This window comes from Camelus ferus, chromosome 16 (assembly GCF_009834535.1).
Source record: "Camelus ferus isolate YT-003-E chromosome 16, BCGSAC_Cfer_1.0, whole genome shotgun sequence".
NCBI lineage: Eukaryota > Metazoa > Chordata > Mammalia > Artiodactyla > Camelidae > Camelus > Camelus ferus.
Genome location: NC_045711.1, coordinates 2400638 through 2418639, shown reverse-complemented (window position 1 = coordinate 2418639; position 18002 = coordinate 2400638). Strand labels below are relative to the sequence as shown.

At 41.2% G+C, this 18002-nt stretch overlaps 1 protein-coding gene across 10 annotated transcripts in view; it reads right to left on the bottom strand.

Moving 5' to 3' along the window:
* SYNRG (synergin gamma) overlaps window positions 1-18002 on the bottom strand; it is a 78732-nt gene that overhangs the window by 11966 nt on the left and 48764 nt on the right. For all 10 annotated transcript variants that reach the window (XM_032498290.1, XM_032498288.1, XM_032498285.1 and 7 more), the window contains 5 exons: window positions 12288-12881; window positions 11012-11175; window positions 10270-10323; window positions 9672-9768; window positions 4919-5067 (listed from right to left, as the gene is read on the bottom strand). In XM_032498290.1, coding sequence (XP_032354181.1) covers window positions 4919-5067; window positions 9672-9768; window positions 10270-10323; window positions 11012-11175; window positions 12288-12881 — 1058 coding nt within the window. The remainder of the gene's footprint in view (window positions 1-4918; window positions 5068-9671; window positions 9769-10269; window positions 10324-11011; window positions 11176-12287; window positions 12882-18002) is intronic.

Here is an 18002-nt window from a genome sequence, read left to right as displayed (position 1 = left end):
ATCTCATGAACCTTCATGCTAAGTAACATCCTACTGCCCCCCAAAAGGCTTCTAGCTCTCTGGTTTTACCCACCCAACTTGCCTATTTTGAGGAGGCAACAGAGAACAGAGGTTGAAAAGGCAGACTTAAGACTTTCAGACTGAGGCCAGGTCCCACCAAGATCTCTGTGCCTGAGTTTCTTCATCTGTGCCAGGGGGAAACCACAGTACCTACCCTCAAGACTGCTGCCTTAAGTCAATCACACCTATGCACACAGTAGATACTCAGTACAAGTTGGCTAATGATGACAATGATATTGAGGCTTAGTCTGGTCTGTATCAGTACAAGCTTAGGAGCAGAAGGTGGGTAAATTAGGAGAAACCCAGACACACACTGATCTCTGGATTCCTAATGCGTGGCCTTAGATAGCCTGTTGCTATAAAAACACGGGACAAATGGATTTTGAGGTGAGACTTTTTTAAGAGACTGAGTACAGAGGCTCTAATGAAGGGCGACGCTAACGATGCAAAGGTGACACACTGGACTCTATGACAAGTAACTGGTAACACGTCCTTCTCCATCACGCAGCCTCACAGGCACCCCATGTACATCACCAGCCAACCAACTTCACTCGAAATATTTTTTAAAAAGACCAGGGTTTTATCACCCAAACACAACCCTATTGCATTTGGGCAGATTTCCTTCCGGCCCTGTAATAACAGTTTTATGTTATTTCAGACTTTGTGCTCCTTGAAAGAATGGCTGCGTAACATCCTAATATGAAGATTCACACAATTAACTAATTCTCCAGATTTGGACTTTTAGGTATTTTTCAATTTTTCACTTATACAAAGAACAGCTTGCACATTTAACTTGCTTCTTTTTGTGAGTTTGTATGTAGAGGTTTGGCCTTAGGAGGTTTCCCTAGAAGTGGAATTCTCAGTCAACCTTTAATTCGTCCAGCTTTTCCTGTGCTCACACTGGACAAAAGAGGAACGAAATGTGGTCTTGGTCCCTGTCCTCAAGGAGTTCACAGGCAGAGGGGAAGACATGTTGCCGAACACTTTCCCATAGGGTGGTCCCAATTTCCTCATAAACTGATTCTTAATAAATGCCCTAAGGAAAAGCCCAGTTTTACACATTACCACCAGCAGGATTCAAACCAACCAAACCCAAAACTGGGCTTATCAGGAGGTAAAAAAATGAAAGCTTGTTTTAATCTGAATTAATGTTTCTTGATTACCCGTGCCCCTCTCTTTTATGAGTCACTTCATGTTTCTGCTCCTGATTTTACTGGGTGCTGGTACATTTCTCACTGATTTGCACATTTTTTTCCACAAAGACTTGAGACCACCATCAGTATGCAGCGCCACACTTTTTTTCTCGTTTACCATCTCATCTATTTTTTCCCCACTTAGACTGACTTTTCACTAATTTGTACTTGGAACTTGCCATCCAATCTGTATGAAGAGATCTCCCAAGAAACTACTCAGTGAAACCTGTTGTTTTATTTACTGAAAGGGTATTTTTGAAGATAATATAGATTAGGTTAGTTTCCTCTTTACAAGAACCTACACATTTCTGATATGAATGCCAGAAATAATGTTTCCTGAGTGGAGGGTTTATTTTTATGTTATGAATCCAGTGAATCATGGAACAGATCACGTCTTCTTTACATGAGTGCTTAGGAAGGGTCAAGTTAACTGTACAGCTCACCACTAGCAAATGCCAGCACTTCAAAAGCACACATTTTTGTACACTTCACTTCATCCTGTGACTTTACCTTCCCTACTTTCATTTTTCCTTTGTTTTATTTTCCTTATCCATTTAAAATATTTAAACCAGTTATTAAAATAATGAGGTATAAAAATGCTTACCTAGTTTGACAAAAACAAAGTTCAAAAAAGTATAAAACCCAAAGTACAAAGTCCCACCCAACATTATTAGAACACAATAAAAAACACATACTATATGATGTCACTTATATGTGGAAGCTAAGAAATAGAAATGAATGTATACACAAAACAGAAGCAGAATAAGACACAGAAAACAAACTTGTACCAAGGGAAGAGGGAGGTGGGGAGAGACAAATTAGGAGTATGGAATTAACAGATATATACTACACATAAAACAGATAAGCAATAGGGTTTACTGTATAGCACAGGGAATTATACCAAATAGCTTATAGTAACTCCTAATGGAACAGAATCTGCCAAAAACCCAAATCTGTATGCTGTACCCCTGAAACAAACACGATATTGTAAATCAACTATACTTCAGTTAAAAAAACAAACAAAAAGAAATAAAGGACAAAGTCCGGCTTTTAAGGAGCTGAGAAGCTAGTGGGCAAGAAATAAGAAAAGACACAACATCAAGAAGCGTGCTAAGTGTGGTGACAGAATGTGCCAAGGAGACACACAGGAAGGGCATCTGATTCAGACTGAGGGCCTCTTGGAATGACTTCTGGGGGCAATGACGCAGAGTCCAGAGGGGAAAGCACTCTAAAAGGGAAAGAGAAGCCAGAGCAACCCAAGTGACAGAAAAGACCTTACAATGAGCTAAGGCTTTTAAACTTGATTCTGAAGACTGGTGAGTCACTGCAGGATTTTAAATGGGATTTAAATGACAGTCAGATTAGCATTTCAGAAAAAATCAATAGTGGTGTGCAGAACAGACTGACGGGATAAAAAAACGAACCAGTAACCCTAGCTATATGGCCAGTGTTGAGAAGGGCCTGAATGACTTACTACATTAAACAAAATGAGGTTTTCATTTGTATTTTATAACTATTGTTAATATGTAAGAATGCTATGAATTTTTGCCAAGTTCATTAAATTTAACCTCTTGAATTCAGATTTCCAGAAGTGTTTCATGTCACCAAATAAACACAAATTTATCTCTTCTTTCGAAATATTTCTATTTCACTTCTTATTGTACTGGCCACAACAGTATTTTAAAAAAAATAATTACTCAAACTGTATGATTTTAGGTCATAAATTGAAAAAATGGCTCAAGGAAAACAAAATAGAGATTTTGGAAATGATTTAAACTTTTTAAGGACTTGGTATTACAAACCAGACACAACATAACAATGGTGAGACTTGCCATTGAGGGCACGCTGCTGGGAGAGCAGGGACCCCACCTGGCTATCAGTGCAGCGCACTGAGAACCGCTGCCCCCCACACGGCAGGGAGAAGGGAAAGAAAATGGAACCGCGTACTTATTCCAGCTGCGGAAGGGAGATAAATTTGACTATCGTGAAATAAAGGATTTTATCAGAGACAAACTGAGTAAGTAGGAATATATAAAAATAAAATAGTTTTGCCCAATGAAATATAAAAACAAGGAGGAAACAGAGGAGGAAAAAAACTGTTAGAACCCTGTAAGTGTGCACACGTGTGTGTATAAATCTGTCACAAATATGAAATATGTATGGTCAATAATGATTTTTCATTGAGTAAATGGCCAAATGGTCAAAGGAGACATGATCAGTTTACACATAAAGGAAATAAAATGAGTAAATTATCATTTGGGACACTGGATAGCATCTCGGGAAATGAATGAAATATAAAAAACACTTTTAGGGACTCATTTACACACTTGTTAAATTGAGAAACCGACAAAGCTGGACCACAATGCAAAGAAATGTACATATGTTGCTGGTGGCACTGTCAACCAGCCCCATGCCCCCCGGAAAGCCACGTAACACCTGTAATAGCAGCTAAGTGCGTGCGCGCCTGGACGCGTGCAACCACGCCTCTGACCTCTTAAGTAAACTTGGAGGAACTCTGTCCCCGAAAGGGGAAAGAGTCATTTGTTTAATGATGCTCAGAGTAAAACTATTCGTAACAGGAAAAGATGAAAACAATCCAAGACCCTAAGAAAATAAAAAGGCTAAATGAACCACAGGATAGTAATAGTATCTATCATACAATTTTTTGTTTATTTTACTTAGGTTTTTAAAAAAACTTTTTTTAATTGAGGTATAGTTGATGTACAGTATTATATGTTTCAGGTGTACAACACAGTGAGTCACACTTTTAAAAGGTTATATTCCATTTATATTATAAAATATTGGCTATACTCCCTGTGTTGTACAATATATCCTTGTAGCTTATTTATTTCATAAACAGTAGTTTTGTAACTTTAAATCCTCTACCCCTACATTGCCCCTCCCTCTTCCCTCTTCCTACTGGTAATCACTAGTTTGTCCTCTGTATCTGGAAGTCTGCTTCTTTTGTGTTATATTCCTTAGTTTGTTGTATCTTTTTAGATTCCACACGTAAGTGATACCATACAGTATTTGTCTTTGACTTATTCACTTAGCATAATGCCCTCCAAGTCCATCCATGTTGTTGCAAATAGCAAGATTTCATTTTTATGGCTGTATAGTATTCCATTACACACATCCCCCTGCCCCAAACTTCTTTATCCATCCATCTGTTGATGGACACTTGGGTTGCTACCATATCTTGGCAACTGTAAATAGTACTTCTAGGACCACTGGGGTGCATGCATCTTTCTGAATTAGTGTTTTCATCATACAGTTTTTTTAAAAGGACACATATGGGGACAGAAATAACTAGAAATGCAAAGGGAGAAACTCAAACCAATGCTTTGCTAAATGTGTGTATGTGTGTATATGTGTGTGTATGTGTGTGTGCGTGTGTGTGTATATCTATATATGAATTAAGAAGGATGTGGATAAAGAACGTTTTCCTACATTCCCTTTTTTTTTTTTAGGTACAACAGGCCTGGGCACTATCCAGAAGCCAACGTGGTACTACCAACTAACAGCACAAATATTCCCTTCTTCCTTTAACATGATACCATGGGCACCTTCATCCTCCATTAAGTGCCATCACTGGAACGTACACTCAGCTTTACAGCTTAGGTTTCTGGAAGGAAAGTAACTGCTCAATTATCCAGTGGGCTTACCGTGAGTGTGGCAAGTGACATGAAGCCAATTAGGTTATTCCATACTTTATCGATGTCCTTTAGCAACTGCTGGAGTTTCTCACTGCACACTGCAGTGGCTTTTATCCCCAGCTCCACACGCTTGGTTACCCTGTACACCTCGACCACACCTGACAGGGTGAGAGGGTAGAGAGTTAGGCGCTGGAGTGATGAGGAGCGGGTGAGCAGACAAGGCAGTGTGCTACTGCTGGCTGACGTCCCAGGTGGAAACAGGGACGAGATCTGGACAGAGGTGAACTTACTACTCCTTGGGACCGATCAGCTCGTAGCCCTGCAGCATTAACTTTATGGTAAAAGTACAGACCTCAGAGCTACACCGCTAGGATTCAAATCCCAGCTGTGTAACCTTGGGCAAGTCGCATAACCTCCCTGTGCTTCAGCTTCATTGGTACAACTGGGATAATAACAGTACCTCCTCAAAGGATGGCTGAGGGGATTAAATAGGTTAATACTGTAGAAGCCTTACAACAGTAGCAAGCACTAAGCAAGTATTAGCACCCCTCCCCCCCGCTTCCTTATGAGTCCCATCTGTTTGAATTTGGGAAATACCATTCAACTTGCTGAAAAGGGAGTATTAACATTATAAAAGAATCTGACCGTCAGTAAATCACAAAGCACAGGCCTACCTCACTTTATCTCATCGTGCTTTGCTTTACTGCGCTTTCCAGATACACATTTTTTACAGACTGAAGGTTCGTGGCAACCCTGCACTGAGCAAATCTACCAGAGCCATTTTCCCAACAGCATTTGCTCACTTTGTGTCTGTGTCACATTTCGGTAATTCTCACAATATTTCAAACTTTTTCACTGTTATTTGGTATGGTGACCGATGACTGGTGATCTTTGATGTCACTATTATAGTTGTTTTGGGGCGCCATGAACCATGCAGTGTATGTTCTAACTGCTCCGCTGACCTGCCATCCCCGTCCCTCTCCCTCTCCTTGGGTCTCCCTATTCCCTGAGACACAATATTGAAATCAGGCCAATTAATAACCCTCAGTGTTCAATGGCCTCTCAGTGTTCAAGTGAAAGGAAGTCTTATGTCTCTCACTTCAAACCAAAAGCTAGAAATGATTACGCTTAGTGAGGAAGGCACGTCAAAAGCCAAGACAGGCCAAGAGCTAGGCCTCTTGCACCAAAGGGGGAGCCACATTGTGAATGTAAAGGAACAGTTCCTGAAGGAAGTAAGGAGTGCTGCTCCAGTGAACACATGAATGGCAGGACAGCAAAACAGCCTTACTGCTCACATGGAGCAAGTTTCAGTGGCCTGGATAGGCGATTAAAGCAGCTACAACATTCCCTTAAGCCAGAGCCTAATCCAGCTCAAGGCCCTAACTCTCTTCAATTCTTTGAAGGCTGAGAGAGGTGAGGAAGCAGCAGCAGCAAAGTGTGAAGCTAGCGGAGGTGGCTTCGCGAGGTTTAAAGAAAGAAGTCATCTCCGTGACGTAAGATGCAAGGGGAGGGAGCACGTGCTGATGCACAGGCTGCAAGTTTCCCAGAAGACCAGCTGAGACCATTAACGAAGGTGGCTCCACTGAACAACAGACTTTCAATGAAAACACCTTCTACTGGAAGAAGATGCCATCCAGGACTTTCATACTAGAGAGAAGTCAATGCCTGGCTTCAGAGATTCAAAGGACAGACTGACTCTCTTGTCAGGAGCTAATGCAGCAGGTAACTAAGTTGAAGTCAGTGCTCACTGACCACTCCAAAAATCCCGGGCCCTTAGGAATGATGCTAAATCCACTCTGCCTGTGCTCTCTCTGTAACTGGAACAACAAAGCCTGGATGACAACACATCTGTTTACAATATGGTTTACTATTTTAAGCCTACCGCTGAGACCTACTGCTCAGAAAAGCAGATTTCTTTCAAAATATGACTGCTCAGTGACAATGCGCCTGGTCACCCAAAAGCTCTGATAAAGATATACAATGAGATGAATGCTTTCATGCCTGCCACACAACACAACACCATTCTTCAGCCCACGGATCAAGGAGTAATTTCAACTGTCCAGTCTTATTTTTTAAGAAGTACATTTTGTAAGGCTATAGCTACCATTGATAGTAATTCCTCTGATGGATATGAGCAATGTAAACTGAAAACCTTTGGGAAAGGATTCACCATTCTAGAGGTCATTAAGAACATTCGTGATTCATGGGAAGAGGTCAAAATAGCAACATTAACAGGAGTTTGGAAGAAGCTGATTCCAACCCTCATGAGTAACTTTGCGGGGTTCAAGACTTCAGTGGAGGAAGGAACTGCAGATGTGGTGGAAACAGCAAGAGAATTAGAAGTGGAGCCTGAAGATGTGCGTGAACGCTGAAATCCCATAGTAAAACTTTAATGATGATGTGTTGCTCCTCCTTTTTTTTTTTTTCTAAAGAGAAGGCAAGTTTATTTAGAGAGACACACATTCCATAGACAGAATGTGGCCCGTCTCAGACGGCCAAAGTGGCCCAGGCTGCAGGGGTGGTTAGTTTTCCTGGGCTGGGTAATTCCATGTGCCAACAAGTTGGAGGATTATTCCAACTATTTTAGGGAAGGGGCAGGGCTTTCCAGGAACTGGGCCACTGCCCACTTTTTTTGGCCGTTTATGGTCGCCTCAGAACTGTCATCATGCCTACAGGTGTGCCACTGAGCATGCTAATATATTACAATGAGTACGTAATGAGGCTCAAGGTCTACTGCAAGTCAAATCTTCCGCCATCTTGGGCCTACTTGGTTCTAACCAGTATTTATCCTGTCCTCAATGGCTGTGTCATTCTTTTAATGGAGCTGTTGCTTCTTATGGATGAGCAAAGAAAGTGGTTTCTTGAGATGGAATCTAACCCTGGTGAAGATGCTGTGAAGACTGTTAAAATGACAACAAAGGATTCAGAACATTACATAAACTTAGTCGACAAAGCAGCAGCAGGTTTTGATAAGATTGACTTGAATTCCGAAATAAGTTCCACTGTAGGTAAAATGCTATCAAGCAGCACTGCATGCTCCAGAGAGATGGTTTGTGAAAGGAAGAGTCAATCAATGAGGCAAACTTCATCGCTGTCTTATTTTAAGAAACTGCCACCTCAGCCTTCAGCAACCACCACCCTCATCAGTTAGCAGCCATTAACAAGAGGCAAGAGCCTCCACCAGCAGAAAGATTACAATTCACTGAAGGCTAAGATGATGGCTGGCATTTTTCAGCAATAAAGACTTTTTAAATTAAGGCATTTACGTTGTTTTTTCAGACATGCTATCGCACATTTAACAACGAGAGTATAGTGTAAACGTAACTTTTCTACGCACTGGTAAACCAAAAAACTCATGTGACTCGTTTTACTGCGATGTATGCTTTATTGTCATGGTCTGGAACCAAACTCGCAAAATCTCCAAGGTATGGCTGTAATTAAGAAACAGCTCACTCTTCTGAATGCCCTAAGATTTACAAACTCTGTGGCCTCAAGTATCTTTTAAACACTTAACAGGACACAGAACCGGTCTTTTCCTGTGGTCTCTGAATTGTGGCTGAACTCTTCCAGCAAGGATGATAGGTGCCCAGGGTCTCCATATTCCAAGGACAGCTGCCAGCCACACACCCAACCCTCCCCCGCCTCTCTGAGAGAGGCCTGGAAGAACTCCAGGGGGTCTTCAGTGGTACCTCCTCAGCCTGTACACAGCACTATGGACTGCCCCTTCTTCTCCAGGGGAAGGGCAGGAAATTACTGCCCAACTAAGCCAAGTGAGGGGGCTTCTAAGACGATCTTTCATAGTAGGGCACTACCAGAAGGAAAGACAGGCAAAATTACCCAGTGAACATCTGTTTATGAAGCAGAATTGTGCCTATCTGAGAAGGAAAAAGGAACCAGAGCAAGATGGCAGGAGTAAAGGGGAGCCCACATCCCTTCACAGCCACTCGTTCAGCAAGTATTAGCGAGTGACTACTACGTGCTACACAGCAGTCCAGGGGCTGAAGACACAGCTGTGAACGAGAGAGACCCAAATCCCTCCCTTCCTGGAGCTTCATTCCAGTGGAGGGAGGGAGACATAATAAATAAGAACAGTAAGTAAAATATTTAAGATATTAAAGGTATTAGGGCTAGGGAGACAACCAAACAGGGACAGGGATAGGCAGTGCCAGGGTGGGGACAGGGGACAGGGGACTGTTGTTTTGAGTAAGGGAGGCCAGGAAGACCTCACCTAGAAGGCAACTAAAGATCTCAAAAACATTAGGGTCCAGGGCACGTGGCTCTGGCCATGGAACAAGCCTGAGCTTGGGGAGAAGAGGATCACTGGACTGGACAGAGATGGAGGTTTGAGGTTTCAAGTTGGACTGGGATGTTTGACAGCTGAAGGTAGGCAGGAATTTGAGGAACCTGGGATGTTAGTAAGGGATAGGGAGGAAGAACTCAACATGGCATGGTAAGAACTGATTGGAGACCCAGGGATTTAATTTTAATGCCTCATCTAGTTCAGACCCTGATAAACCAGTAACATGTAATTTACACACATATAAACATATATATAGCATAAGGACTGGGAAGTTTGGCCACAGAGACCTTAAGTCAAATAGTTATTCCTGTCTGTGACTTAAGGGTCTTATCTACAAATGCAGATGCTACTTAGTGAAGTCACAGTAGCTTGAGCGAGCTAGATTAAACTACTAACATAGGGACAACTGAAAGGATCGCAAAGTGCCATGATTTGGGGAAAGTACAATCTAAAAAAACATACCTAATAAATACTCCATGCCTTGGGCTGACTGAATTACTTCTGTGCACACAGAACTACTGCTGATTCCATTTAAGGTATCATTTGCCTTCTTAATGACCTACAAGAAATGAAATCACATCAGCTTATATAATCAAGAAAAGTCATTACAAACCAATTTACTATTAGCAGAAAGTCCAAAGGAAAGCCAGGAGGGGTGACAAAGCAGGACTGATTGATGTATGTAGATGACTACGCCGAAACAAATCTGAGAATTTCATCTTGACACTGAAGAAAAGATCATCCATTTTTGGGGGGAAGAAGAAAGACAGAGGTTCTTTAGCTTTAATATTATTTTCACTTAGGCAGAGATAATGATATCATTATTATTTCTTAAACACAGGGACAGAAGAGGACACAAGGAACAAATGAGCTGTGTCTGCTGTTAAAAATGTGAAAACAGCCTCACTTAAGAAGTACGACTTTCCACACAGCTTCCCTTTGCACAGGGCCATCAAGGCCATTAAGGTAGAGCTCTCTGTCCGTCCAAATGAACCAAGAAGGCAAAATGACACAAGAGGCATTTCCATACGTGTGACCACCACAAAAGTGACATACTCACCTCGAGGGCACTCCCCAGGCATCTCTGCCATTCATACGCGTATCTCTCATTCTCCTGTGAATTTTATAAGAAGTTCTGGGTTACACACAGACATGCCTGGAATCCTATTTATGCCTTCTGTCAGTTCAGAGTACTGAAGACTTCCTGTTTATGAGAATCACTCCAGTTCAAGTACTACTGTTTATCTTTTGAACCCACTAATGGCAATTTTAAATTCCTGATAAATGTAACTTTCAAGCCCATGATTTGTGAATCTGAGGGAAATGTTTCCTGATCGATTCCCTTCACACATGTTGCCTCATCTGTTCCATGAGTAGCAGAAACTTCTTTCAAGGTACCATGCAGGTGTCTAGGACAAGAGCCCGTATCAAACCACGCGTGTCCTGAAGATGCAGCGGACATAAACAGAAGATCCGGAACATTTCCCCCCTCCTCTATTTTGATGTTTTACCATTCACTAGGATGAGGCAGTCTACGTGCTCAAAAAGAACTCCCTTAGACACTTCCCTCCTTGTGAGGGCCCACGAGGAATTTCAGCTTTAGGGTCACTAACTACTTTCAGCGACACCACGCCTGGGAGGCATTTTCATCCAGGGCTAATGTCACTATTCTCTCACTTCAATTACATGCTACGTCTGGTGCCTGTGACCTTCTGCCCCTCACTCCCCCAGGTGAAAGCTGCAAGCGCTTCTTCTTGGGGTGCGTCTTTCACCCGCCCCCGCGGACGAGGAGCCCCGCTCACCTCCACCTCCCCCGTCAGGTCTTTGTACTTGTCGCGGATGACAGGCAGCGCAGGCTTCTCGCTCAGCGTGTTGGAGCGGTCTCTGAAGGGCTGCTCCAGAGCCGGGGAAGGGGAAGGACGGCTTATTTCTTTATCACCAAGGCTCAGGCTCCTCTTGTGTGACCCTGAGGGGAGGGGATGGCACAGAGGTCCTGACTACTCAGTTTAGTTCAAGCAGAGGCTCCTCCTTGCTAACATGACCCTCTTCTTGAGATGTTTGAGTCGGGAGGCATTCAGAAACACACCCCTCACTCTGTCGGGCAAGCTACGAGTTGAACCCTTTGAATGGTTCTCCCTTGCTTGGGTTCCCTGCCTTTCATTTTCTCCATCACTCTTCTCCAATTTATCACAATTCTTCCATAATCCTAAGTGCAGAATCACTGGAGTCTGGAGGACAAAAGTGTCTTTCTTACAAAAGTATCAGTGTGTAAGAGGTATGTTGCTTTTCCAGTCATTAGTTACGGACTTGCACCAACTTTCTCCATCTCCCTCAATCTAATGGAAATCAATGAGCTCTTCTGCCGGATGGGATTAAAGCAAAAGGGGGCAAACTCAAATGCCTTCAGAGAGCATGTTAAGTCAAGTAAATGACCAGAGCAGGCCAGGTGGAGATGGAAGTGGTGGTGACTGTGACACTGGGGAGCGCACAACTCATCTGTTAGAGGGGGCGTTGCTACTCAGCTCCCGCTCATCGTCAAGAGGTGGGAATGCAGGCTGACTACTGCCAGATATTACGACTTTTCAAGAAAAGCTAGAAATACAGGCTGTGAAGTGTCAAGATTTTTATATATTTACAATTGCTTCACATATTAAAAAATCTTCCGTGTGGGTCTGCACACGGAATCCAGATCCACAGCTACCTTGTTGCAGCCTCTGGACCAAAAGATACAGTCTGCAGCCAGGGAAAGAGCAGAGCTCACAGGCCCATGAAGGGATCAAACCATTTCTCTGGCTCTTTTAACACAGCACACCTCTGGCCAAAACAAGCAAATGAACAACACATTGTGTGCTCTGCTTATTTTTAGCCCCAAAAGCCTTTATCTGAGGGATACTGGTTTAATTTCAGTTCAATCTCAGGGACACCATTTTTTATGGCTATCTGTAATTGACTGATTTTAAACGCTGGAAAAATCTATTTCCTGCTAACCCGGGGACCAACTTCTTATTCTAAGAAAGAACATCTAACACCGCAGTGGAAGAAACCATGACCGTAAAATCTACGTTGAAAGCCACTCACCTTGGACAGAAAGGTCAAAGGTTGCCAGCTCACTTTTGATCATTTCTTCGCTGGATTTCACTTTGCCTTGTGAATTGGCCACTAAAAAGTCAAACTTGCTGATTTTGGGCTTTTCACTTTGAAACTCCCCAAAGTCATCTGCACATTCTTTGGGGGTGTCATGAGACGCGCTGCTGGAGGCTGGGCTCGGGCACGTGGCCTCCTGGCTCCGTTCAGCTGTAGGCAGGTCCTGTCTTGTGAAATCCTTATAGTCCCCGCTTTCATATTCCTTTTGCTCGCTGGCCCGCGGAATCGCATCTGTAAAACTGGCAAAAGCTGGAAAGGGAGTCTCTGGAAGAGCGTCCTCACTTGCAAAGGTTGTGACTTTGGAGAGAGATGTCACAGTGAGGTTTTCGGAACTGCCAAACAAGGTCTCCTTCTTCTGAAGAACTGAGGCAGCTGCAGGTGCTCCGCTTCCTGCTGAGAGGACAAATGGGGAGAGTTTTCTGCCCTGAGAGGCATCATCCCTGTCTGACCAGTCATAGCTCGTGAGTGTGCTCACTGCAAAACTGCTGCTGCAGGTTCCAAAAGCAGCATATTTTAAGTCCTCTATATCTGAAAGGGAAATAAGACCCCACAATTAGAGGCAAGCTCACTATTCAGGCAAAATGCCCTAAACTGCAGAAGCAAAATATCCAGCATAGTTGATTCACTCTATGCTATGTTGAAGTTAACTAAATTTAGAGCTTGTACTAAAATTAAAGGAGCTGGGTTATAAAATCTGATCTTTAAAAACCCTTACATTAGCTTTAAGTTTGCATTTATATTTAGTAACAAAGAGCCATTTTCTTTGGATATTAAAATTACTAAAAAAAAGATAGGTTCATACACCAATATATATACTGTTTGATATAAGAAAAGGGTCATTAAATAAACTGTCCGTTAATTTATAAACTTTCAAATATATTTACAATATTCCCTGCCTAAAACATGTCTCTTTTTGACTTTGTGGGAAAATGTTCCTTTATAACATGGTCATATGAAATGGACATGACAGACTAATTAAAAATGGGCAATTTCTCAAGACTAATGTGAAAATAATGCTATCTAACTTTTAATCAAATCATTAGGAGTTTCTGTCTCAGGTAAAGCCAAACGTGAGATTTTAATTAAGCAGTTACTTACCTAGATGTTATTTTGGTCAATATGGACATCATATTGCTGTGATGGAGTATGAGGAAAGAAAAATCAATCTAAACTATTTTAGTCCCTAAAAAGTAGAATCAAAGGCTGGGTCCTCTTGGGCTCCTGCTTCTCCTTCAACTATGTGTAACCCCCTCACAAAAAAAAAGGAAAAAGGAAAAGAAAGAAATGCTGGGGCAGAAGACTCATTTTACATTCTTAATACATGTCTAATTTAAGAGAGGGCATAAAACAGAATGTAGGTTTTTGATTTAGGCAGACCTGGGCTCAACTCCCAGCTCTGGCACCTACCACCTGTGTGACACTAGACACACCATTTAACATTTCTCAACCTCGGTTTGCTTAGCTGTAAAGAGAGAAGACCGTGTACTTGGAAGGGCTGAGTTGTGACATGAACTGATCATGTACAGACGGCCCCGCCCAGCGCCTGGTGAGCAATACAGCAATTATGATACAGCGGAGTTGCCAGCAGCCTCAATTTGACTTTCAGTTGCTACTTTAGGGCCTACAACAGAATTGTTTCCAAGTAAAAATGAAAAGTCAAACCATCACTTTAATGGTCTTAGTAGGCAAAGTTTCTTGCCCATTTTCATAGAGCAAAACCAACTGAGGCTAAGTCACGCTGGTGTGGAGAAGCCACCCTTCCAGCAGCGCCATCCACTCAGTCTGGCTGACAGGTGTTTAGTTTCTTTTCAGTCACTGTATACGAGGTAAGAAGGCCAAATGCAAGATTCTCTCCCTGACAACCACAAATACGGCTTACAAGGAAAATGCTCAAAAGTTTTGTGACCCAGATTTTCCTAACTTGGTCAACAGGCGAGCCTACGCTGGGTCACGTGGTCTTTCGTGCGCAGCAAGGCTGCGGAGTTCATGAGAGGTCGGGGCTCCGGTCACTGCTCTTCTAACGGCACACCCCAGATCTCTCTCTCTCTCTCCTTAAACCCTATTAGGAAAAGTGTGCTGAATTAATAATAAAAATGGAAAACCCCAGATGCACAAAAAGGTCAATCAGTGAAAAGCAGGTAACTTTCACAGGGCAGTATATTTAAAAATTCTGTAGTGCAAATCGTCCCCTTCAAATTTAGCTTCTTAAACAGGAGCCAAAAAAACCAAGATTCATGTGGAAAAATGTACAGTTTAGAATGAATGAAATAAGACTTTAGGCGGAATGCTTTCTTGGTCTCTGGCTATACTGTTTTCCTCACTATTTAAAGGGATCAGAAGGTGCCCTGACTCAAATGAGGGGAAATTCATTCAGGAGGCAGATGCAGTTAAACACAAGATGAGTCTTCAGGGGATACATTCAGAAGAATGTTTCACAATATGACTATTTTTATTACTAGGTCCTACCTGAAAGCTCTCTGAAGACGCTGAATTATGAACTACTCCCTGAATCTCATCTACTAAAAGGGTAGCCATTTTTCTAGAGACCAAAGATAAATTTAATAAAAAGTTAAGCTCTTGTTCAAACATTACAACTAAGTTGCTATGGTAATAAAAAAAAAAAAAAGACCCTTTTGTGTAATTACGCAGCAAGAAAAAACAAGTTGTTGCTGTTGTTTTTAAAAACTGAAGTCACTGTAATAGTATCAGCTAAAAGGCATTATAAGCAATAAGGGAATATCTCAGCTGTAGGGCTTTTACAGGTCTTCAGCAAATCTTATTTTTATTAAAAACGATAATAACTATAACATTTTGCCTTTTGGAGCAACTCACAGAAATGACCAAATGAAAGACTGAAAGCCAAATATTTTATATGTTAAAAAAATAATGAAAAGTAATTGTACAGGCTATACGAAAGTAAAGCCTCAAGGTTGACTTTTAAATTTTACTTTTGTTTATTTATTGGCTATATATGGTATAAAAAATTAAAGTGCAATTCATCTGAACACATAAGGAAGTATTCCTATTACATAAGCAACATGAGAACACTGTATTCCTAACCTTAGCATTTATAAATAATATAAAAATAGAGCAGTATTTCCTGGCATGGTGAATGTTAGTAAGTCATTTTCTAAGAAAAAGGTGGTAAATCAGTTTACTGAGGGTAGGTTAAATCAAGAAAATTCCTCATTTCCCATGTTAATAGTTCTGTTTCCTAAGCAGTCAAATGATACATATTGTATGATGATCTTAAAAATATTAAAGATTCTGTAAAACCTACAACATGAGTGATGGAAGCCCTACCTAAAAAAATAATATGGAATAGCACACACTTTATTTTGCAATTTGATAGGTGAATTGTAGAAATTGCCAGAGAAAAACGAAAAGAAAACAGAATAGATGCAATAAAAGGAACAGAGAATCTGTACTTCCAATTCAACTGGAGAACTCTCAGGCTGTGCTAGGTTGAACTGCAACTGCACACAGAGAATGCACCAAATTGTGTGCTTTAATATACGTAATATACGTATTTGTTTGCAACCAGCAATGTGCTATTACTAAGGCCGAAAGAATAAACTATACAATCTGCTTTCCATTATGGGTCTCAAATCAAGAGATGGATTTCTTGCTTATGCTGGTGCTTATGCTGGCAAGTAACCCTATCAGTCTCTTCCACAACCTCTATTCATACCCTTCTGAATGAAGGCCGTACACGAAAACAAGGTATTTCTTGGAACAAAGACTGTGAACTGCCACCACAGGACACAAAAGGCCATACCTACCCCAGTGGACATTTTCTAAGGCTGTAAGGCTATGCCCAGTGGTTAAGAGTTACTGGCTTTTGAAAAAGGGGTTTAGAAGAAGAGATACATGTGCAAATTCCACTATTCCCTACTGCTTTACAGAGCAATAAAAATGATCACTGGACTAAGGAAGAAATAACTTTTAATTTTCCAATACTGATTTAATCCAAACTCCACTTACCAAAGCAAATTATGAAATACTGATAAACTTCTTTCCATTCCTAGCCTTATTCTACCTTCTGAGATCAGTCATATTCATGTTCTCTATTAACCATAAAACTTGGTCTGATTGTGTCCTCTAGGTATCAAACACCCTAATAGGTGCTATTGTACAAAACAGCAATGACAGTGATCACAGTGTAGTAAGCATGACAGGTCATAACATACTGCTGTGTAACTGCCTTCCAGTGTTTTCTAATCTGCATAGAAACCTCCCATTCTTCATTTGCAATGACTCATATAAATCTGTGGTTTAAATGCTGTCCAGGCTATCAGCAAGCACCTTCAGGTTTCTGGGTCAATAAAGGAAAGTGGCAATCCTGTGGATATTTTCAGTCAGAGGAGGCTGGAAGGCCAAGGAATGGTGCCAAGATAGACAGTGGGACTGCTCACGGACATCACTAAAGACCTCATCTAAAAAACATCAAGCACAGAGGATGGCAATCACAACTGGAGCCTTTCGGCCATGCCAGGGAGAGGGCAGCACCCAGGAGACCCTCCTATGCACATGCCTCTCTCTCTCTCTGACCCTATATAGCTAAAGCAACTTATCAAAAGTATTCAACTGATGGAAAAACAAAGCTGGAAGAATACTTTGATTCTTTGAGTTATTCGGTGCAGCTTCTTTGATATTGCCAGTATCCCCTTCATGTTCATTAGCTACTGTTAAAAATCAGCAGGGATTTTAATGTGAAAAATAGAACGTAAAATATAAATACATTTGTATAATTTCTCAGACACTGATATGTGAAGTCAAGCACTAACCATATCTTACTTTACTTGGGCATTGGGGTAAACAAAACCGTATTTTTGTTTGTTTGTTGGAACTTACAGAATAGAGTTCTCCAAGTCCCTACTGCAAGTTTGTATTATTACACGTATTATTAAAACTTCCTCCCTACAAAGTCATGTTACTCTGGAAACAATTGCTCAATTTGCAAATGTGATTATGTTTTATGCACAGTTATATTCAGTTATTTTCTGCAGCCTGCTCAAATGCAGAAAGGAATTAAAATAAAGAAGTCCCAGACAGACTAATCCAGCACTAAATAATTCCACTGACAAAGGAATTCCTTAGCTAAAGCCACCACAAGACTGGTCTTATAAATGGCACTGGAAAATTCTAAATGATGGGCAACTGGTATTATCACTAGATTGGAGGCCACTCCAAAATCTCTGTCTTCCTAATTAGCACACAACATAATTAAAACGTATGTTCATACAAGGTTTTGGAAACCAAGTATTATTCAACTTTCTAAAGTACTATGCTCTGGAAAACACGATGTTTTGAGTAGCAAACACAGATTTTCTTAGAGTTAATCTAAACCCCAATATGCAACTTTTTTCCCCTTTAAATGTAATATTTCAGATACTGTAAGCAATCTCTCAGGAATCCTATTCAAAATCCTCACCTTCAATGATTTAATTTCCTTTCTGCCTCAAATTTTTAAGAAGAACAAAGAGCTTTACTAAAGCTCAAAATATAAGAAAAATTTAAACCATGGAAATAACTGTTTTTTTCCAAGGTTTTTATTGGTCTTGGATTTCGGGTCTGAAAAACAATAGTATTCCCAAGGGTTTTCACTATTATTATACTCTAAAATGGAAAAAAAAAATTCCAAATCTG